At 37.6% G+C, this 24,477-nt stretch overlaps 2 protein-coding genes across 2 annotated transcripts; both read left to right on the forward strand.

Moving 5' to 3' along the window:
- Positions 1-503: 503 nt before the first annotated feature.
- On the forward strand, positions 504-1,484 carry LOC126063693 (olfactory receptor 4C16-like; the record flags this gene model as incomplete). Its single annotated transcript, XM_049862103.1, has 1 exon — positions 504-1,484. A coding segment is annotated over one exon (981 nt), but the record flags the coding sequence as incomplete, so codon positions are not given.
- An 18,887-nt stretch (positions 1,485-20,371) lies between these two features.
- Positions 20,372-21,283, forward strand: LOC126063694 (olfactory receptor 4C16-like). The gene has a single exon (XM_049862105.1). The coding sequence runs from the start codon at positions 20,372-20,374 to the stop codon at positions 21,281-21,283; it is 912 nt and encodes a 303-aa protein (XP_049718062.1).
- The last annotated feature ends 3,194 nt before the right edge of the window (positions 21,284-24,477 follow it).

A 24,477-nucleotide genomic window follows, 5' to 3' on the forward strand; every position in this document is an offset into this window, starting at 1 on the left:
AAATATATCCCAAATGCAGCCTGAAAAAATGGCCATGCAAAACATGGGTTCCGAGGTGTATTGAATGTGAAAAAAAATTCAGTAAATAATACATTGTCATCATATATCCCTAATTTTTACTTATCAAATAAATCAAATCAATAAGAGCAGAAACATGTCAAAGTTAACAAGGAGTTGCATTTTAAGAGTTTTAGGAAATTATCCTCCGTAAAGCTAATTTGAGATTTAAAATGACCCTATGAAGAGGTTTTTTTTAATGAAGAGGTCACTAAAAACTGAGGGACAAAGAGGTGAAGCGACTAACAAACAACAGCTAGAATGTCCCTGATGAGGAATATTTATTTTTGCTCAAAATATCCCATAACATCACATAGTAAGAACCACTGGCTCTCGCATAGTACCACAAATTAATTTGCTTAAAATATTTCACACTGTTGCATAGCACCATACATTAATTCCTGTATTTTTTGGTTTTTGTCAGATAAACAATTTCATACTTGTACCTTCTCCTCATTCATGAAATCATTCTGCTGAATAATAATGTGACTGAATTCATTCTGCTTGGGTTGACACAAGATCCTGTTAAAAGGAAAGTAGTGTTTGTCCTTTTCTTGCTTTTCTACTTAGGGACATTGTTGGGTAACTCACTGATAATTGTTACCATCGAGACCAGCCGGGCACTTGAGAGTCCAATGTACTTCTTCCTTTTCTACTTATCTTTATCTGACACCTGCTTCTCTACTTCCATAGCCCCTAGAATGATTGTGGATGCCCTTCTGAAGAATAGCACTATCTCTTTCAGGGAGTGCATTATCCAAGTCTTTTCATTTCATTTCTTTGGCTGCCTGGCAATCTTGATCCTTATGCTGATGGCCATTGACCGCAATGTGGCCATCTGTAAGCCCCTGCACTACATGAGCATCATGAACCAGCGGGTCTGCAGTGTGTTGGTAGCTATAGCCTGGGTAGGGGCTTGTGTGCATTCTTCAGTTCAGATTTTTCTGACGTTGAGTTTGCCTTTCTGTGGTCCCAATGTGATTGATCACTATTTATGTGACTTGCAGCCCTTGTTGAAACTTGCCTGTACAGACACCTATATGACCAACCTGCTACTGGTGTCTAATAGTGGGGCCATTTGTATAGTGAGTTTTGTATTGCTGATGTTCTCCTATGTCATCATTTTGTATTCTCTGAGAAACCACAGTGCTGAAGGAAGGAAAAAGGCTCTTTCCACCTGCATCTCCCATATCATTGTAGTCATTTTGTTCTTCGTTCCTTGTATATTTATATATACACGCCCCGCAACCACCTTCCCCATGGATAAAATGATAACTGTGTTTTATACAATTGGAACACCTTTGCTTAACCCTCTGATTTATACACTGAGAAATGCTGAGGTGAAAAATGCCATGAGGAAATGGTGGAGCAAGAAACTGATTTCAGAAGACCAAAGATTAATGGAAATTTCAAATCCTTCTTCATAGTTTGCATTGACCTACCATAATGCAACAAAGCATATTATCTTCTTATTGCGGATTTCATAGAATCCTATTTTGTGGGAAAAGTGCTACTTCCTTCAGGAAAATGGGTAGTATAAACACACACAGTGGTTAGTGTTGAGTCAATTTTAAGTAGAGGAAGAGACAAAAGCAGGTACAAACAGGTATGTCAGACCAACTGCTTTTTATTTTTTACTGTTGTCTCTCTAACTCTCTTGGACAACTAGAACCACTTGCAGTTTTGATCTGGTGTTTTTCTGTCCTTCTTCATGTTGATTTCTGGTGTCACTCCACCATTAATTTAAAGGTTTACATTCAAATACACTCAATAGCACTACAGAAGAAAGGCCTGGTAATCACTTTCATAAAGAGTACAGCCAAAAAACCCTACGGAAAAATTCTCCTTAGTAACACATGACATTGACATGAGTGGTATCAACTTCATGATTATGGATTTTTTTGTTGTTGTTGTTGGTTTGTTGTTTTTATTATGATTTCAGTTAGCCGTTTATATGCTTAAATTCCTATCCTGGTAAATTTTCTCTTTTCAAAAATGAAAGTGATAATCCGGAGGAGGAATTTGAGGCTTTGAAACGGAAATATCTTCTGTCACAGATAAAAATTTAGTGAATTTTCAGTACAACCCAGAGAATAGTAGAAAGGACTGAAACGTGAATATGAAATGTATGTTTCTACAGTGAGGTTGGATACCAACTTTTGTCACTATCCACCTGACCCACAGTCTCTAATTACATAATCATTAAGAATCTAATTTCAAATTAATTTATTATTTTTATTTTTATCCATACAGAAATTCTTATTTAAGAATACTTTATTTTTGTAGTAAATTGTATTAAAGTTATTAAATTTGTATCAATTTTATGTACCAAGAGCTTTGACATTTCTTTAGCTTGAGAAAAAGGGTATCTATTTTTCTGTGTAGATACGGAACTATGGATTCTATGATGAATTATGGTGACATATCTTTTTTCATATGCATCACTTTTTTTATTTTTAGTTTCTGTGAATTTCAAGGCAAAATCCATCCCAAGTAGTTTACCACTGACTACAGAAGCTACAGTTTGATTCTACTATTGTAAGATTTGCATAGTAGTAGTTTCCAGTTGCCTCAGTTTTTGCTGATATCTTCTTGTATTTCAAGATAAGGAAAAGATAAAAAGAGAGTATGCATTTAATCCAATGTAAGGGTCTCCTCAGAAACACTCCATCCATTATGTCTCCTGGAAATGCAGAAATTTTGCTGTAGCTAAGAGTTAGAATTTTATAATAAAGAAGGCAGAACTGCAAAGAAGACCGAAGGTGTAGCCTCAGCAGACTTCCTTTGTTGGAACCAGAGTCCTGATAGGGAAGGAATAGGACTCTGGGGGCTAAAATTTTGTGGAGAAAAGTGACAACCACAAATCCAAAAGTTTTTCTGCATCTCCTTGGTAGGCTTTCGCATGTGAAAAAATAGTCTTCCCTTGCCTTGATCCCATGCAATTACCTCATCTGAAGTAGTTGTCATACAGTGATATTTTTTCTCCCCCAGAGCTCCCTCCTATATCGCATTACTTCCACACATTAACCAGGGGTAGGTCTCAGGAAAGCCAAAGCAGTGAAGTACAATTCTTACGCTTTCAGAAATGATTTACATGGGGAATTGCAGTACCCAGCTAATTTACATGGTGACAAATGAAGATTACTATGGGAGAAGATCTTGAAGGTGTTAGCATAGGGGACAGAGTGTAAGTCTGGAAATTGAAAAATTTTTGACATAAGGATTTGGTGTTCTGGCAAGGACATATGGAGCTGACTCTATATGTTTTAAGGTCTTGTGTTAGTTTTCTACTTCTGTTGTAACACATTGCCACAAGTGTAGTGGCTTATAACAACACCAATTTATTGTCTTAAGTCCTCTAGGTTGGAATTCTGACATAGGTATCACTGGGCTAAAATCAAGGTGTCAGTATGGTTGTGTTTCTTTTGGAGGCTCTAGGATTTTCCAGTTTCTAGAAGCCACCAACATTCCTTGGCTCATGACCACTTTCCTAAATCTTCAAAGTCAGCAACATTGCATATATTTGATGATTGTTGCATTATCACAACCCCATGTTTCTCTTCTGCCTCTCTCTTCCCCTTTAAATGATACTTGTGATTTCATTCATTTTACCTGGATAATACATGATAATACCCCTATTGAAAGTTAGATGATTAGCAACCTTAATTTTGTCTGTAACCTTAATTATAAATACTTAATGGAAATTATTTCTTCAGATATGGACTGTAATGATAAATACTTCAGATATAGGTTGTGCCTTCTGCCTTCACAGTGCCTCCAACTGTGAATGAGGCTTATAGACTAAGTCATCCATTGACATGGTATTCCATAAACATTGCCTGGGATATAACAACCATTAGTGAACAACAGAAGTGTGAGATTGTTCTTGTGATCTCAGTCTTTATAGATATTTTCATGTATTCCATCACCCATAAGCAGCCAACCTGACAGAAGACAGTAGAGATAGATAGATAACTACTGTTGAATCAACTCAGTTCATAGAGACATTATACACAACAGAACAAAATATTGACTAGTCCTGCAACATCCTCAAAATTGCAGGTATGTTCAAGTCAATTTTTGTGATGATTGTGCCAATTCATCTCATTAAGGGTCTTCTTCATCCTTGCTATCCATCTAATTCACCAAGTATGATGTTCTCTTCCAGTGACTGAACCCTCCTAATGACATGTTCAAAACATGTGAGTCAGACAATACTCTGTTGTAATCTATAAGGTGTTCATTGGCCAATTTTCAGGAATAGATCACCTTTCTTCCCAGTCTTAGTCTATGAGCTCTGCTGACACCTGTCCATCATGGGTAGAAGGAATGTCTCCTGGCTGTGTAGAATACAGACAGTCTCAGGATTACAAACGAGTTCCATTCCTATATCTGTTTTTAGGTCAAATTTGTAAAGAAGTTGGAACAGTTAGGTACAGTTTGTATCTAACATCGGTTACTCAAAAGTTTGTCTTAGTATACAGTGTATAGTGTACTTTTCTAAGCATAAAAAAAAGAAACTCTTCCAGATACCCTAAAACATTTTTAACAGAATCATACATTAATAATAAGAATGTTTTGATATTCATTACACAATAGTGCCCACATGTTATTCTGAGCCATTTTACGTACCTCAAATTTTTAATATAATTAGCATTACGCGGGTTCATTCATAACTACTGGCTATATGTAAGTCCAGTGCCCATAACTCTGGGACCACCTGTATAGCCTAGAAAATAAAATAACCCTCCAGTAATCCAGTGTAAGTTTCACCTCTACATTCTGTGAAACATGATGCTTCAAGCATGTAACATCTCAGGAGCTTTCCAGGTGAACTAGCTTTTTTTTTGCTATCGTTCCTCAAATGCTTGTAGCTTCCTCTGTTCTGCTAAGTCAGTTACCTACCATTATGCTTTGGAAAATGCGTGACACTCTTTCAGCAACTAGTATGTCCTGTTTTGTTTAGTTTTTTTTTTTTTTTTGTCATTTCCTTCTTCACTTTCATTTCAGTGAGAGTTTAGATGAGAGAGGAAATAAATTTTTATGGATAGCTTTCATGTTTCACAGAAAAGCTGTTCTTTTTTTAAAATATGAACTTATGGTTTCCTTTTGTATAATAAAAAAACAATGGCATAAAAAGATGAAAACACAGTATATAATTTCACCATCTGGATGACTCTGTTGACATGAAAATATGAAGTAATGCATGCATAATTTTTGAAAATCCAAACACTTCAAAAATGTACAAAATGCAAAAAAATCTAATTATCTCTTTCTCATCCTTTTGTAAAAAGGTAATCACTATGAATTGCTTATTTCTTCCATTAAGAAAGAATCATATGCTTATAGTCATAGGTGGAGTTCCTGGGTGGTGCAAAGAGTTAAATGTCTGGCTATTACCAAAAGATCACAGGTTCGAATGCATCCAGAGGAGCCTTGGAGGAAAAGCCTGGCAATCCATTTCCAAAAGATCACAATCATTGAAACCCTATATAGAAGAATTCTACTGTGGAACACAGGGGGTCATCATGAATTAGAACTGATTCAAGGGCAAAATTTATTTTATAATCATTAGTAGATAAGAATCGAGCTAGAAAATTTCTGATATAACCGTGGGGGAATATTAGGAAGTGTGTGGCTGCATATACAAGGATTAAGTAAAAGTCTGCATAATGAACCATGGGGTCCTTTCCTCTACCTCCTCCCAAAATTCCAGCCTCCAGGCACACACGACATCACTAATCCACCTCTAGCATGTGCATATCCCAGATAGCAGATGGGAAGGTGTTGGGTGCCAGGCGAGGTTTCTTTTTTTTTTTTTTTTTCAGGAGAAAATATTTGACCTATATTGCACTACCTGATTATCTGAAAGTTATCTCCCAAAATATACAAATCCTGCCCACAGATTTAGTGATTCCAAAGAGCTTTTTCATTTCTTCACTTTTAAATACAATTTGAGACTTTCTGTTTCTAGGTAGGATGGCAGGATTAGTGAACTGGAAGAAAGGTCAACAGAAATATGTCTTTGAATTTCAATTGATATATTGGGGGTAGTGACTCTTCTGTTTTTCTTAGCAATCAAGGCTAAACTTAAAACTCCAGGCTTTCTATTCCTATTGTTAGTAGACATTTAGCCCTGGTGGTGCAGTGGTTAAGTGCTCAGCTCCTAACTGAAAATTCATTGGTTGAAATCTACCAAGCTGTGGCAGTCTGCTTTCATAAAGATCAAAGCCTTTGAAACCCTGTAGAGCAGTTTTACTCTGTCTTATAGGGTTGCTGTCAATAGAAATCAACTCAACAGCAATGGATTAGTTTTTCTTTTTATGTTTTTTTTTTTTTTGGTTAGGTTCTCACCCTAGCTTTCTAAGCAAACTAATGTTATACTTAGGCCTAGCAATTATTGTATCCCCCACTTGTCTGTCAATTTATCATATGTGGGGCTTGCATGTTGCTGTGAGGCTGAAAGCTTTGCAGCCATTATTCAATAACATGCAAGCTTAGCCATCACAGTCACCATATTGGAAAGGTTTCAGCTGAGCTTCCAGGCTGAGACAAACTAGGAAGAAGTTCCTGGTGATCTACTTTTGAAAAAAATCAGCCAGTGAAAACTTGATGAAATGCGGTGAAACACTGTCTGATATAGTTCTTGAAGTTGAGTTTGTTTGCCTATTTTATTGACTATGCAAAGGCATTAAGCTGAGTGGATCAGAACAAATTATGGATAACATTGTAAAGAATAGGAATTCAGGAACACTTAACAGTGCTCACATGCTTACCTGCACAAAGAACAAGAAGCAGTTGTTCGAACAGAACAAGGGGACACTGAATGTTTTAATGTCAATAAAGTTGTGCATCAAGTTGTATCATTTGACCATACTTTTATTCAATCTGTATGTTGAGCAAATAATCAGAGAAGGGGGAATACATGAAGAAGAAAGGGGCATCTGATAACAACCTATATTATGCAGATGACACAACCTTGCTTGCTGAAAGTGAAGAGGACTTCAAGCACTTACTAATGAAGATCGAGGACTATAGACTTCAGCATGGATTATACCTCAACATAAATAAAACAAAAATCCTCACAACTGGACCAATGATCAACACCACGATAAATGGAGAAAACACTGATGTTTTCAAGGATTTCATTACTTGGATCCACAATCAACACCCATAGAAGCAGCAGTCAAGAAATCAAAAGATGTATGGTGGTGGGCAAGTCTGCTGCAAAAGACCTCTTTAAAGCGTTAAAAAGCAAAGATGTCACTTCAAGGGCCAAGATGTGCCTGGCCCAATCCATGGTGTTTTCAATCATCTCATATGCATGTGAAAGTTGGACAATGAATAAGGAAGGGTGAAGAATAATTGATGCTTTTGAATTATGGTGTTGGTGAAAAATATTGAATATACCATGCACTTCCAAAAGAAGACAATTGAGTCTTCTGAGAAGTACAGCTAGAATGCCCCTTAGAGGCAAGGATGGTGAGACTTCATCTCACTTACTTTGGACACCATGCTTGGTAAAGTGGAGTGTCAATGAAAGAGAGGAAGACCATCAACGAGATCGATTGACACAATGGCTGCAACAACGGGGTCAAGCATAACATCAATTGTGATGATGGTGCAGGGCCAGGCAGTGTTTACTTCTGTTGTACATAGGGTCACTATGAGTCCAAACTGACTTAAGGGCAACTAACAACAACAAGAATAACTTATTATATAGTTTTGCACTCATTTTCTACTAAAAGTTCATCTCCTATGTGCTCTTCATCATGAAAGAATGATGGGAGCAATTAGCTGTTTCACTTCTTGCATGTCATAATAAAATTACAATTGGTATTTTGGAGATCATTTTTACTCTCTGCTATGTTCTTTGGAAACCCTGGTGGCGTAGTGGTTAAGTGCTACAGCTGCTAACCAAAGGGTCGGCAGTTTGAATCTGTCAGGTGCTCCTTGGAAACTCTATGGGGCAGTTCTACTCTGTCCTATAGGGTCGCTTTGAGCCGGAATCGAATCAACGGCCCTAGGTTTGGTTTGGGTTTTGGGTACTATGTTCTCTGTTTTCTCAAAATGTCTGCTTGCATGTACCTTTGGTTTTCAAGACAAAGGATCTACTTTCATGTATTCTACAAATTTTTATCTCTTCCATCCAACCTGTCAGGTTACCTAGTCAGAATTTCAAAGAGGAAATTTGAATAAGCTTGCTCTTATAATTGAGTAGAGTAGACTAAATTTAGGTGATTGGCCATTTTATGGAGTGTCTGCCCTAGGTTAGAATCCAACTCTGGTACAAACCACTGTGATGAGAAGGGAGGAGGAAAAGGGTAATAGAATCCAAAATGTGACAAACCAGAATATTTGTTTAGCATTGACTCTTAACAGCTAAACATTCTAAAAATATTTCATTAGTTAATCAAAAAAAATTCCCCACATGTCTGTCAGTTTGTGGTAATGTGGTTGCTTTCGTGTTGCTGTGAGGTTGGAAGCTATGCCACAAGTGTTCAAATACCAGTAGAGTCACCCAAGGTGGACAGGTTTCAGCTGAGTTTCCAGACTAAGGCAGGCTTAGAAGGACCTGGAAATCTACTTCTGATATACACTTTCCTAATAACCACTCTTTTGTGGCGTAGTGGTTAAGTGCTCCAGCTGCTAACCAAAGGGTTGGCAGTTCGAATGCACCAGGCGCTCCTTGGAAACTCTATGGGGCAGTTCTACTCCATCCTGTAGGGTCACTATGAGTTGGAATCGACTCGAGGACACTGGGGGTGGGTTCAATAACCACCTTTCCCACCCACCTTTGGCCTCCTCTGCTCCCCACCAGCCACAGTGTCTTGGTAGGGAGGAAACTACTTCAGTCTGGAGCCTTGGATTCAGCCCGCCCACACTGGCCAGCTCCCTGATTGCCAGGTGTCTGTTGATGATGTTGCTTTTTGCCATTTATTTTGGTTTCTTCTGTGCCTTCCACCACCACACCCACCTTTCTCTTGAACACCTGGCTCCACGTGCCAGCTTTGCTTCTTGAAAGGCTGTGAAGTACAGCCCGAACGGGAACCAGTCCCCCAGCCCACGACACCACACTGGTGGGATTCCTGGGCCTTTTTTTTCTTTGTTTTGTTTTTCTTTTCATGGCGTGGGAGCCCTTTCTAGCCGTGCTGCACTGTATGGCTTAGGAGCCACTTCCCCAGTCTGTGCAGCCCCTGGGAGCATTTCCTTTTTCTCTCTTTTTTCCTTTCTGCCTGTCTTCATTTCTCAGTTCTGGTCTTTCTATACATACCTTCTTTTCCTGTCTCCCAAATAACTAGCACTGTGTGACATCTATCTATACTCCCTCCTAGCCAGGCTATACTGTGCAGCCTAGGAGCCACTTCTTCAGTCTTTTCAGCTGCACTAGTGGGACACCTGGGGGCTTTTCTTTATTTTTTCCATGGTTTTTTGTTACTTATTTTTTTCTATTTCCCTTTTTCTTTTCTTTCCTTTTTGTTTTTCTCCACTTTTCAGTTTCTCACCTCTCCACTCTAACAGCAAGCTTCCTCACGACATTTTGTTTGTTTCTTTCTTTCTTTTTGGCTCTTGTTTCTCTCTCCTCTCTCCTCTTTCCCATACCCATATTAACTCACATCAAAAACTCCCCCTTCCTTTCTTCCTACCTACACCATGTGCTGAAAATCGCACTCCTACCAGCACAGGCATGGGCTACTGGAACCTATCCAGCACTGATTCCTGTCCTGCATTGTGGCCCTAGTACACGCGACAAACAACCCATCCCAGTACCTACGCTTCAGCTGGATCTTCTCTGCTGTACCATAGCTGAGCAGTTGGCCCTGGCTATTGGAAAATGGGATGAAAACTATCATGACCACAGACAAGGAAACAACAAAGAAGCACAGCTCACCTCAGACACAACCTAATAAAACAAAAAAAAGTAGGATGAAACAAGCAGATCTACAATCGCTAAATGAAGAAAATAACTACTGAATGTCCTGAAGACAGCAGACATCAAAACATAAAAAAAAAAAAGAATAGAATGGTACCAGTAGGCATCAAAAATAAAACACAGGATGACTTTCCAGTAGAAGAAAAGGCACTAGAAGTACCTGACAGGGAATTCAAATCTCTAATATTCAGAGCTATCCAAGAGTTGAACAAGAAGCAGACAAAAAAGAAGAAAAAATAGACAATTTTTTGGAAAAGGCAGGCAAATTCATGGAAAATACAGACAAAAATTTAAAGAATTCAGGAAAATTATATAGGAACCAAATGCCAAAATAAATTCATAACTAGAAATCATACAAAACCGACAATTAGAAATCCAAAGGATAAACAGCAAAATTTCTGAAATAGTGTCACAGAAGGGCTAGGAGTAGATTTTAAATGACGAAAAGTGGAATCAGTGAAATTGAAGAAATCCTGAGAATTATGTGAGGTGTAATCAAAAGCAAAACTTTGGGAGGGATCAGAGTTCCAGAACAGGAGGAGAAAATGGAAAACACCGAAAGGATCAATGAAGAATTGCTGACAGAAAACCTCCTTAATATCAGGAAAGATGAAAAGCTGACCATTCAAGAAGCTCAACGAACCCCACACAGGATAGATCTTAAAAGAAAATCACCAGAGCAAATCATAATCATTCTCATTAAAACCCAAAACAAAGAAAATAACCTGAGAGCAGCTCGAGAAAAATAAAAAGTCACATACAGAGGAGAAACAATAAGACCAAGCTCTGATTATTCGGCAGAGACCATGCAGACAAGAGGGCAATGGGAAGACATATATAAAGCCTTGAAAGAAAAAAAAAATGCCAACCAAGAATAATATATCCCACAAAACTCTCACTCATATACGATGGTGAAATGGGGACATTTCTGGATAACAGAAATTAAGGGAATACGTAAAAACCAAACAAAAGAATTACTGAAGGGAATCCTTCAGTCTGAGAACAAACAACATCAGACTACAGCCTGTATCTAGGATGCAAGATTGTACCAGCCAGATAACAACCTTGGAAATGAACTTTCAAGGACTACCCCAAACCAAAAGAATTGCAAAAGGGAACCAGAGAGGTTAATCTGTAAATGACAACAACGTCAGAACAATAAAACAGGGAATAAACGGTATAGGTATAGAACTGTCTAATGGAGAGGAAGGTAAGGCGATACCAAGTAACATTAAACTGGTTCAAACTTAGGAAGATAAGGGTCAATACAAGGTAACCACAAAGAAAGTTAACAAATATACTCATCAAAATAAAGAAGAAAACATAAAATCTCGATAAAAAAAAAGCTACAAAAAGCAATCCACAAACAAAAGGAAATCAGCACAGAAGAGTAACAGGAACAAAGAAAACGTGAGCAACACAAAAAAAGCATTACAAAATGACAGCAATAAACCTACACCTATGAACAATTACACTGAATATAAATGGCCTAAATGCACACATAAAGAGACAGAGGGTGACAGAATGGATTAAAAAACAGGATCTATCAATATGGGTCTACAAGAGACACCTTAGAAACAAAGATGTAAATTTATTAAAAATCAAAGGACGGAAAAATATATATCAAAAAAATAACTACCAAAAGGCAGCAGGAGTTGCAATACTAATTTCAGATAAAATAGGCTTAAAAACAAAATTCACCATAAAAGAGAAAGAAGGGCACTATATGAGTAAAGGAATGATCCATCATGAAGACTTAACCATGATAAATGTCTGTGCACCCAATGACAAGGCTCCAAAATACAACAAACTCTAACAGCACTGAAAAGGGAAATTGACAGTTCCACAATAAAAGTAGGAGATTTCATCACACCACTCTCAGTAAAGGACAGAACATCTAGAAAGAAACTCAGTAAAGATACAGAAGAGCTAAAGGCTACAATCAGCCAACATAACCTCATAGACATATATAGAACAATCTACCCAACAGCTGCAAATACACATTCTTTTCCAACGCACATGGAACATTCTCCAGATTAGTTATACCACATCTTAGGCCACAGAGCAACCCTCAACAAAATCCAAAATATTGAAATAATGCAAATTATCTTCTCTGACCACAGCACCATTAAAGTAGAAATTAGCAACAGGAAAAGCAAGGAAAAAAAAAAATTCAGTTACATAGAAACTGAATAACACCCAGCTTAAAAACCACTCGGTAATTGATGAAATAAGAGATGGAATCAAAAAAATTCCTGGAGTCAAACTACGATGAAAACACATCGTGCCAAAACCTTTGGGAAAGAGCAAAGGGAGTCCAGAAAGGTCAGTTTATAGCAATAGATGCACACATCAAAAAAGAAGACAGGGATGAAAACAAAGCATTATCTATACAGCTTGAAAAAAATAGAAGGAGAACATCAAAAGAAGCCCACAGCCACCAGAAGAAAGGAAATAACAAAGATCAGAGTGGAAATAAATAGAGAATAGGAAAACAATAGAAAGAATCAACAAAACCAAAAGTTGGTTCTTTGAAAGGATCAATAAAATTGACAAACCACTGGCCAACTGACAAAAGAAAAACAGAAGAGGATGCAAATAACCCAAATAATAAATGAAATGGGGCGGGGTGGAGGGAGGTATTACAACTCACCCAACTGACATACAAAGGATCGTAACAGAGTATTATGAAAACCTGTACTCCAAAATTTTTGAAACCAAGAGGAAATGGGTGAATTTCAAGAAACACACTACCTACCCAAACTAACACAAAGTGATGTTGAAAATCTGAACAGACCCATAACAAGAGAAGAAATTGAAAAGATAATAACCCCCCCTCCCACCGCCACCACCCAAAAAAAAAGCTGTGGCCCAGATGGCTTCACTGGAGAATTCTACCAAATATTCAAAGAAGCACTTATACCAGTACTGCTCAAACTATTTCAGAATATAGAAAAGGAAGCAATACTTCTGAATTAATTCTATGAAACCAGCATAACCCTAACACCAAAGCCAGGCAAAGATGCCACAAAAAAAGAAGAATTACAGACCAATATGTCTCATGAATGCAGTTGCAAAAGTTCTCAATAAAACTCTAAGCAATAGAACTCAGCTTATAATCAAAAAAATAAGACACCACAACCAAGTAAGGTTCATACCAGGTGCAAGTATGGTTCAACATTAGAAATTCAACCAACACTATCCACCGTAAAAATAAAAGGAAAGAAAAGACTCATGTGATCATCTCAATCCATGCAGAAAAGGCATTCGACAAAATCCAACACCAATTCCTGATAAACGCTCTCAGTAAAATGGGTATAGAAGGGAAATTTCTCAACATAATAAAGGGCATCTATGCAAAACCAGTGGCCAGCATCATTCTTAACGGAGAGAGGGTGAAAACATTCCCCCTGAGAACAGGAACAAGACAAGGATGCTCTTTATCACCACTTCTATTGAACATTATGCTGGATGTCCTAGCTAGAGTAATAAGGCAAGAAAATGAAATAAAGGACATCCAAATTGGTAATGAAGAAGTTAAACTGTCCCTATTTGTGGGTGATATGATACTATACATAGAAACTCAAAAGAGTCCACAACTACTGGAACTAATAGAAAGATTCAGTAGAGGAGCAGGATGCAAGAAAAACATACAAAATCAGCTGGATTCCTATACACCAATAGAGAATGATGAAAAGGAAATAAGGAACTTCATACCATGTATAGTAGCCCCTAAGAAAACAAAATACTTAAGAATAAATCTAACCAGGAATGTAAAAGACCTATACAAAGAAAACTACCAAACACTACTGCAAGAAACCAAAAGAGATCTGCATAAATGGAAAAGCACACCATGCTCATGGACAGGCAGACATAACATTGTGAAAATGACAATTCTACCCAAAGTGATTTACAAATACAATGCAATCCCGATCCAAATACTGAGAACATTCTTTAAAAGAGATGGAAAAATTTATCATTAACTTTATATAGAAAGGGAAGTAGCCCTGGATAATTAAAGCACTATTGAAGAATAAAGTAAGAGGACTCATACTACATGACCTCAGAACCTACTATACAGCTATGGTATTCAAAACAGCATGGTACTGGGACGACGACAGATGCATTGACCAATGGAACAGAGTTGAGAACCCAGATGTAAACCTATTCTCCTATGGTCACCTGATCTTCAACAAGGGCTCAAAATCCATCAAATGGGGAAAAGACATCCTTTTTAACAAATGATGCTGGCAAAACTGGATGTCCATCTGCAGAAAAATGAAACAGGGCCCATATCTCACACCATATACAAAAACTAATTCAAAATGGATCAAAAACCCAAATATAATGCCAAAAACTATGAAGTTCATAGAAGAAAAAATAGGTTCTGTGCTAGAGGCCCTAATACACAACATTAACAGGATGTTAACCAATAACACATGAACTCCAGATGATAAGCTAAATAACTGCATCACTCATGCTCATCCAAAGACTTATCAAAAGGGTAAAAAGAGAACCTACAGACTGGGAAAAAAAAATTTGGCTATTACAAATGGGACAAAGGTCTAATCTCTAAAATCTACAAGAAAATCCAACACCTCTACAACAAAAAGACAATAATCCAATTAAAAAATGGGCAAAGGAAATGAACAGACATTTCACCAAAGAAGACATTCAAGCAGCCAACAGACGCAAGAGAAGATGCTAGCAATCACTAGCCATTAGAGAAAAACAAATCACACCCTCAATGAGACAGCATCTTACCCTGGCCTCACATGAATCAAAGAAACAGGAAATAATAAATGTTGGAGAGGTTGCAGGGAGATTGGAACTCTTATGCATTGCTGGTGGGAATGCAAAATGATACAACGGTTTTGGAAAACAATATGGCACTTCCTTAGAAAGTTAGAAATAGAAATACCATACGATCCAGAAATATATCTTAGAGAGATAAGAGTCATTACACGAATAGACATATGGGCACGCATGTTCATTGCAGCATTGTTCACAACAGCAAAAAGATGGAAACATCCTAGACGCCCACCAATAGATGAATGGATAAACAAACTGTGGTACATATACACAACAGAGTATTACACAACGATATAGAGCAACAATGAATCTGTCAAATATAACACAGATGAATCTGGAGGTCATTATGCTGAGTGAAATAAGTCAATCACAAAAGACAAATATTTTATGAGACTACTTCTGTAAAAACTCATGAAAAGGTTTACACACAAAATAAACAATTTTTGATGATTACAAGGGAGGGGAGGGGTGGGGATGGAAAAATAGCTAATACACAGTAGGTAAGTGGTAACTTTGGCGAAGGGTTAGACAGTACACAATACTGGGAAAGCCAGCACAACTTGTACAAGGCAAGGTCATAGAAGGTTCGTAGACACATCCAAATTCCCTGAGGGACTGAATTGCTGGACTGGGGGCTGTGGGGACCATGGTCTCAGGGAACATCTAGCTCAGTTGACGTAATATGGTTTATAAAGAAAATGTTCTACATTCTACTTTGGTAAGTAGTGTCCAGGGTTTTAAAAGCCTATGAGCGGTCATCTAGGATACTCCACTGGTCTCCCCCTTTCAGGAGCAAGGAAGAATGAAGACAACTAAAGACACAAAGGAAAGATTAGTCCAAAGGACTAATGGGGCCACATCTAGCACAGCCTCCACCAGACTGAGTCCAGTACAACTAGATGTTGCCTGGCTACCACTACTGAATTCTCTGACAGGGATCACAACAGAGGGTTCTGGACAGAGCTAGAGAAAAATGTAGAACAAAATTCTAACTCAAAATGAAAGACCAGTCTTGCTGGCCTGATAAAGACTGGAGAATCCCTGAGTGTTTGGCCCCCAGACACACTTTCAGCTCAGTAATGAAGTCACCCCTGTGTTTCACCCTTCAGGCAGAGATTGGACACACCCATAAAACAAAACAAGACTAAAGGGGTAGGCCAGCCCTGGGGCAAGGACTGGAAGGCAGGAGGGGATAAGGAAGCTGGTAATAGGGAGCCCAAGTTTGGGAAGGGAGACTGATGACATGTCGTAGGGTTGTTAACCAATGTCATAAAACAGTATGTGTCCTGTTTAATGAGAAACTAGTTTGTTCTGTAAACTTTCACCTAAATTACAACAAAAAAATTTAAAAAAGAACATTTCAAGATACATCCTGAAGTACAACCGTGTTGCTGACAGGATAATATCCATATGCCCACAAGGAAGACCAATTAATATGATTATCCAAATTTACACACCTACCAGTAATGCCAAAAACGAAGAAATTGAAGATTTTTACCCAGTTCTGCAGCCTGAAATTGATCAAACATGCAATCAAGATGTATTGATAATTACCGGCAATTAGAACGGGAAAGTTTGAAACAAAGGGGAAGAATTGTTTTTGTTGTTGTTAGGTGCCATCGAGTCAGTTTTGGCTCATAGCAACCCCATGCACAACGGAACGAAACAATGCCTGGTCCTGAGCCATCCTCACAATCCTTGTTATGCTTGAGTTCATTGCCGCAGCCACTGTGTCAGTCCACCTCGTTGAGGGTCTTCCTCTTTTCCGCTCACCCTGTACTCTGCCAAGCATGATGTCCTTCCCCAGGGACTGATCCCTCCTGACAACATGTCCAAAGTATGTAAGACTCAGTCTCGCCATCCCTGCTTCCAAGGAGCATTCTGTTTGTACTTCTTCTAAGACAGATTTGTTTGTTCTCTTGGCAGTCCATGGTACTTCTCAGAATCAGAATCTTCTAGATTCTGATTTAAAAAAAAAAATTATCTTAGCCCTTGAGTATGAGAAAAATATTTTGAAATTTTCCTTCCACTTTGAATTTATATATTTTCCCTAAAATGGATGTTACTGTACTGTGACAAATATCATTCTATTTATTGTTGTGAACTGCTGTTCAGTAAAGCTCCACACAGATTGAATCATTGTGACCCAGAGGGTTCCGTTGTCTGATTTTCAGAAGGAGATCACGAGGCCTTTCTTCCTAGTCCATATTATCTGAATGATTCCCTGAAATCTGGGCAGTATCATAGCAATGCACAAGCCTCCACTGAGAAATGGGTAGTGGCTGTCCATGAGGTGCTTTGGCCAAAAATCAAACCAGTATCTCCTACATGGAAGATAGGAATCCTGCTACTCAATCACAAATATCTACCCTCGCACCCACCAGGATATCTATTTAAAAAAGGAAAATAGCGAGTGTGTTTAAGTTTGACTTTATCTGCATTAAAAGAGAAGTATAAATGCAATACAAATAAATCGTCTGCTTTGGTAGTTTAAGCATTAGGGTTTATTCCCTGCATAGAATGAAATAAGGCTATTTTTTTTTTTTTTAATTTTTTGGTCATTGGTCTTAGAACCTAAATATTTAACACTCTATATTCGATGCCATTTAAAAGCATTTTAAAAAGCACACTTAAAAGCCAAGCCAATAAACAACTTAGATAACAACAACAGTTTATTTTTCCTAGTCTCGTCTAAAACCTCCCATAGGGAATACCAGTGGGATTGCACTCAGCTTCCTCAGGTGCCTTTAAATGCTCCTCCTAACGCTTTCAGCGCAGTTTCTCCAGGAGCCCCCAGACCCCACGCACACAGAGAACTGGTGCTCGCTGCTCAGTGCTGTACTGAAGCAAAGAAAAAAAAAAAAAAAGGCAAAGAAAGCAAGCGCAAAAGTCTCAGCTGCGCCTGACATTTCCCTGAACTTTTGTAACATAGGTCTGATTCTCAATATGACTAAACATATAGCATTTTGACATACTCATTTTAAATATAATTTCACATCTAGATATCAAGCATGAAGATTTTTCAGTTATTTTTTAAAAGGGATTTTTTTTTTTTTTTTCTGTATGCTGTCGTGAGTTCAGAAACTCAAGAATATCCCTTCAGATATTGATTGGAATTGACAGACACCATAAATGTGAGTTTCTTCCCTTTTTTTCCCATCCATTCTCTTTCCTTTTCTTCTCTTCTCCTTTCCTTTCTTTTTTTGGATAGCTAAATCCATTTAAAGCTGTCTGTTTCAATATCCATAGAATCTACTCTTAAAATGATATTTTTCCATGAATACTCAGAAAATATACCCGGTTGTTAAGCATATTTATAATCTTTAGATTCTTCTAATTTTGGCCACAATTTGGAATGTTTATTAGTTTACAAGTCAAAGTAAAGAGACTTGTTCTAATGGAAAGCTGACCAAGGGAATGCTCTCTTGAAATCCTGGCTCCTAACTTGGGGCTGTTTGATGCGGGGACAAGAGGCTAAGGGAAATTGTGGAAGGCTTTTTACTCCACTTCGGATAGAATGGCAACGCTAAAAAGCTATGTTCATTTGGAAACATTGTCAAATGATTGAATGTTATAAGCAATAAGTAGAATAAAAAATAGTAAGGAAATGATGAAAATGTTAATTGATAATTTTGGTTAATAATTGACTTAGTAAAGCTCTTGATTAATAAAGATTAATTCTTAGTGGCTGGAAGATTTCTTAAAGACTACACTTCCTTGTTTACTGATGAGGAACTAGATACCCATACAGTGATCATGATAGTACCTACCTACCTACCTATGTGGAAACCCTGGTGGCGTAGTGGTTAAGTGTTACAGCTGCTAACCAAAAGTTCGGCAGTTTGAATTCGGCAGTTTGAATCCGCCAGGCGCTCCTTGGAAACTCTATGGGGGCAGTCCATTATATCACATTAATAAGAAACGTCAACTAAAACATAGAAAATTTTTCCAATATTTATACTTGTGTTTGTTGACCATCTGATTCTATACCCGGTGCCTGGTGTGTCTGGTGACACCCCCACTCCTACTGCCCCCGATCTAAAATGTTTAAGCAAAAAACCTCTATTGTGAAGCATGAACTATCAAGCAATCATCTTCCCTTTGTAATTTCAAAATGTAACCTCAGGGACTTTGAGTGCTCTAAGAGGTGCTTTTCAGCTTTTCAGAAATTGGAAGTAAAAAAAAAAATAGAAATAGAGATATTTGAGATACCTTATTCCAAACTCACTGCCATTGAGTCAATTCCAACTCATAGTAACTTTATAAGACAGAGGAGAACTGGCCCATAGGGTATCCAAGGCTGTGAATCTTTATGGAAGCTGACTACCACATCTTTCCCCCATGGAGTGGCTAGTGGATTTGAAACACCAATCTTTTGGGTATCAGAGGAGTGCTTTAACCATGTACCATCGGGGCAACTAGATATCTTATTGCAAATTATCAAAGAACATTCTTTTATATTTTTTAAAATATATCAAGTACTGAATATCATTAAGGTGTTTGAGGTAAAAGCAGATTATTTAAAAGGCGGTGTTTATAGGGTTGCTATGTCCGGAACTGGCTCCACAGGATGGGGTAAATAAGTGTTTCTTGCTCCCTTTTTCAAGCTGCAATATCTGGAAATGAGTGTTCAGTAATTACTGGGTTATATATATATATATATATATATATATATATATATATATATATATATATATATATATATATATATATATATTTATATTTGTTGGTCCATGGGTGGTGTAAATGGTTTGTACTCAACTAGTAAACTGAAGATTTAGGATTCAAACCTACTCACCACCATCAAGGAAGAAAGCCCTGGTGATGTTTCCATAAAAATTATCTCCAAAAAAAAAAAAACCCCATGGGGCAGTTCTGCTCTGTAACACATGTGGTCTCCATGAGTAGAATCTACCTTGTGGCAATGTTTTTGTTTGTTTGGTTATTATATATCTATAAGTAAAATACATTTATATATGTGTGTATCACAAATATGTAATACATAAATATATGAAGAAATAAGACATGATATGGACAGGAACAGTGTGTGACTTTATATTTATAACATTAAATTCAAAAAAGACAAATATATCCTAAACGCTGCCTGATAAACCAGCACTTCAAAGGATGGGTCCCAAGGTCTACCGAATGTGAAAACTATTAAGTAAATAGTATATTGGAATCATATCTGCTGATTTTTTATTTATCAAATAAATCAAATTAATAAGAGCAGAAATATGTCAAATTAACAAGAAGTTGCAGTTTAAGGGTGATTTAGGAAGTATCCTTCCTAACTTATTTGACATTTAAAATGACCCTATGAAGTGGTCATTAAAAATTGAGGGACAAAGAGTTGAAGTGACTCATTAAGACAACAGCTAGAATGTCCCTGATGAGGAAATTTTTTTTTTTTTACTTAAAATATCCCATAACATCACATAGCACCACAAATTAATTTGCATAAGACATTTCACACTGTTGCACAGCACCATACATTAATTCCTGTATTTTTTAATTTTTTTCAGATGAACCATTTCACACTTGTGCCTTCTCCTCATTCATGAAATCATGCTGCTGAATAATAATGTGACTGAGTTCATTCTGCTTGGGTTGACGCAAGATCCTGTTAAAAAGAAAACAGTGTTTGTCATTTTCTTGCTTTCCTACTTAGGGACATTGTTGGGTAACTCATTGATTATCATCACCATAAAGACCAGTCGGGCACTTGGGAGTCCAATGTACTTTTTCCTCTTCTACTTATCGTTATCTGATACCTGCTTCTGTACTGCCATAGCCCCTAGAATGGTTGTGGATATCCTTCAGAAGACCATCACTATCTCTTTTAGTGAGTGCATTATCCAGATCTTTTCATTTCATTTCTTTGGCTGCCTGGAGGTCTTGATCCTAATCCTGATGGCCATTGACCACTATGTGGCCATCTGTAAACCCCTGCACTACATGAGCATCATGAACCGGCGGGTCTGCAGTGTGTTGGTAGCTCTAGCCTGGGTAGCGTCCTGTGTGCATTCTTCAGTTCAGATTTTTCTGACCTTGCGTTTACCTTTCTGTGGTCCCAATGTGACTGATCACTATTTATGTGACTTGCACCCCTTGTTGCAACTTTCCTGTACAGACACCTATGTGACCAACCTGCTGCTGGTGTCCAATAGTGGGGCCCTTTGCATAATGAGTTTTGTCATGCTGATATTCTCCTATGTTATCATCTTGCATTCTCTGAGAAACCACAGGGCTGAAGGGAGGAAAAAAGCCCTTTCCACCTGCATCTCCCATATCATTGTAGTCATCTTGTTCTTTGTTCCTTGTATGTTTATATACACACGCCCTGCAACCACCTTCCCCATGGATAAAATGATAACTGTGTTTTATACAATTGGAACACCTTTACTTAACCCTCTGATTTATACACTGAGAAATGCTGAGGTGAAAAATGCCATGAGGAAGCTATGGAAGAAAAACTGATCTCAGAAGACCAAAGATAAATGGAAATTTCAAATCCTTCTTCATAGTTTGCATTGACCAAGCATAATTCGAGAAAGCATATAATGGTCTTACTGTGAATTTCATAGAAACTTAACTTGGGGAATAAGTGCTACCTTCTTCAGGAAACTGGGTAAAATGAACACATACGCTGGTTAGTGCTGAGTCAGTTAGTGTTGAGACAAAAGCAGGTACAAACAGATATGCCAGGCCAATTTAGGTTTTTCACTACTGTCTCTCTACCTCTCTTGGATAACTAGAACCACCTGTGGTTTTGATCTGGTATTTTTTCTATCCTCCTTCATGTTGATTTCTGGTGTTGCTCCCCTATTACCCTAAGATTTACATTCAAATCTACTCAGTAGCACTACAGAAGAAAGGCCTAGCGAATCACTTCCATAAAGATTACAGCCAAAAAACCCTGTGGAAAAATTCTCCTTAGTAACACGTGAGGTTGCCATGAGTGGGTATCAACTTGAAGACAATAGATTTTTTGTTAGTTTGTTTTATTAGGATTACAGTTAGTCCTCTATATGCTTAAATTCCTATCCTGGTAGAATTTCTCTTCTCAAAACTGAATGTTTTAGTCCAGTGGAGGAATTTTGGGCTTTGAAACAAATTTGTTGTGTTACAGATAGAAAATTTTAGTGAGTTTTCAATACAATCCAGATAAGAGAATAACTTGAATAGAGAGTATTGAAACATGTATATGAAATGTATGTTTCTGCAGAGGGAATGTATGCCACTTTGTCACTATCCATCTGACATCACAGTCTCTAGTTACATAATCATTAAGAATCTAATTTCTTATTTATATTTTTATCCACACAGAAATTTTTATTTGAGAATTCTATATTGATTTTTTGTAGTAAATTGTAATAAACTTATTAAATTTTTGTTGGTTTTATGTACGAAGAGCTTTGACATTTCTTTAGCTTGAGAAAATACGTATCTATTTTTCTGTGTAGATATGGAACGGTGGATTCTACAATGAACTTTAGTGCCATATGTACATCACTTTTTTAAATTTTTAGTTTCTGTGAATTTCAAAGTAAAATCTATCCCAGGTAGTTTACCACTGATTACAGAAGCTACAGTTTGATTCTGCTATTAATAGTTTTGCATAGTAGTAGTTTCGAGTTGGTTGACTTTTAGCTGATGTCTTCTCATATTTCAAGGCAAGGAAAAGATAAAAAGGGAATGTGCATTTAATCCAATGTAGGTGTCTCCTCAGAAACACTCCATCTATTATGTCTCCTGGACATGCTTTTTATGTAGAACCCCTGCTACCACTGCTACCAAGTCTCTTGCAGGCAAAACATGTGCTCTAGATCAGAGTCAGAATTTTATAATAAACATGGCAGAAGTGCAAAGAATACTGAAGATGCAGCTGCAAGAATTTCCTTTGTTGGATACAGTGTCCTGAAAGAGAAGGAAAAGGACACTGAGAGCTAAAATTTTGTAGAGTAAAGTAATAACCATGAACCCAAAAATTATTCTGTATCTTCTTGGTTGGCTACCCTATGCGAGAGAATAGTCTTCCCTTCCCGTGATCCCATGCAATTACCTCATCTGAAGCAGTTGTCATACAATGGTATTTTTTCTCCCCCAGAGCTTCCTCCTAGATCTCATTACTTCCACACAGTAACTAGGGGCAAGTCTTAGGAAAGCCAAAGCAGTAAAGTAAAATCCTTGCTCTTTTAGAAATGATATGCATGGGAGAATTGCAGTAACTAGGTAACACACATGGTGAGAAATGAGGAGACTGTTTACTGTGGGAGTTTATCTTGGCGGTGTTAGCACATGATGACAGAGTATAAGCATGAAAATTGAAAAAATTTTGACATAAGGGCATTCACCAATAATTTGAGATTTGGTGTTCTGCCCAGGACATCTGTAGCTGACTCTTTAAATATATGTTTTAAGGTCTTGTACTAGTTAGCTACCTCTGCTGTAACATATTGCCACAAACGTAGTGGCTTATAACAATGCAAATTTATTGTCTTAAGTCCTCTAGGTTGGAAGTCTGACATAGGTCTACTGAGCTAAAATCAAGGTGTCATATGGTTGTGTTTCTTTTGGAGGCTCTAGGCTTTTCCAGATTTTAGAGGTCACCCACATTCTAAGGCTCATGACCCCCTTTCTAAATCTTCAAAGTTAGCCACACTGCATATATTTGACAATTCTCCCATTACTACATCCCCCTTTCTCTTCTGCCTCTCTCTTCCACCTTTAAGGATAGTTGTGATTGCATTCATTTTACCTGGTTAATGCAGGATAGTATCCCTATTGAAAGTTTACTGATTACAACCTTACTTTTGTCTGTAACCTTAATCATACATACTTAATGGAAATTATTTCTTCAGATATAGATTGTGCCTTCTGTGTCTACAGTGCCTCCAAATGTGTTTGAGGCTTATAGACTAAGTCATCCATTGACATGGTATCCCATAAACATTGCTTAGGACATAACACTTATTTGTGAACAACAGATGTGTGAGATTGTTCTTGTGATCTCAGTCTTTGTAGATATTTCCATGCATCCCATCACCCATGAGCAGCCAACCTGAAAGAAGATGGTAGAGATAGATAAATAACTACCGCTGTATTCACTCCACTCATGGAGACCTTATATACAACAGATCAAAATATTGCCTAGTCCTGCATCATCCTCACAATTGCAAGCATGTTCGAGTCCATTGTTGTGATTATTGTGTCAATCCATCTCACCAAGTGTCTTCCTCATCCTTGCTGGCCCTCTGCTTCACCAAACATGATTTTCTCCACCTTTATCGAACCCTCCTGATGACATGTCTAAAGCATGTGAGTCAGAAAATACTCTGTTGTAATCCATAAGGAGTTCCTTGGTTGATTTTCAGAAGTAGGTCACCTTTCTTCTTAGTCTTAGACTACAAGCTCTGCTGAAGCCTATCTGTCATGGGTAGAAGGGATGTCTCCTGGCTGTATGGAATACAGGCAGTCCCAGGATTGCAAACGAGTTCCATTCCTAAATCTGTCTTTAGGTCAAATTTGTAAATAAGTCAGAACAGTTAGGTACATTTCGTATCTGACATCAGTTATTCAAATGTTTGTCTTCTTATACAGCATACAGTATACTTTTCTAAGGATAAAAATAATAAAAGAAACTCTTCCAGATACCCTAAAACATCTTTAAC

This window comes from Elephas maximus, chromosome 20 (assembly GCF_024166365.1).
Source record: "Elephas maximus indicus isolate mEleMax1 chromosome 20, mEleMax1 primary haplotype, whole genome shotgun sequence".
Lineage (NCBI taxonomy): Eukaryota > Metazoa > Chordata > Mammalia > Proboscidea > Elephantidae > Elephas > Elephas maximus.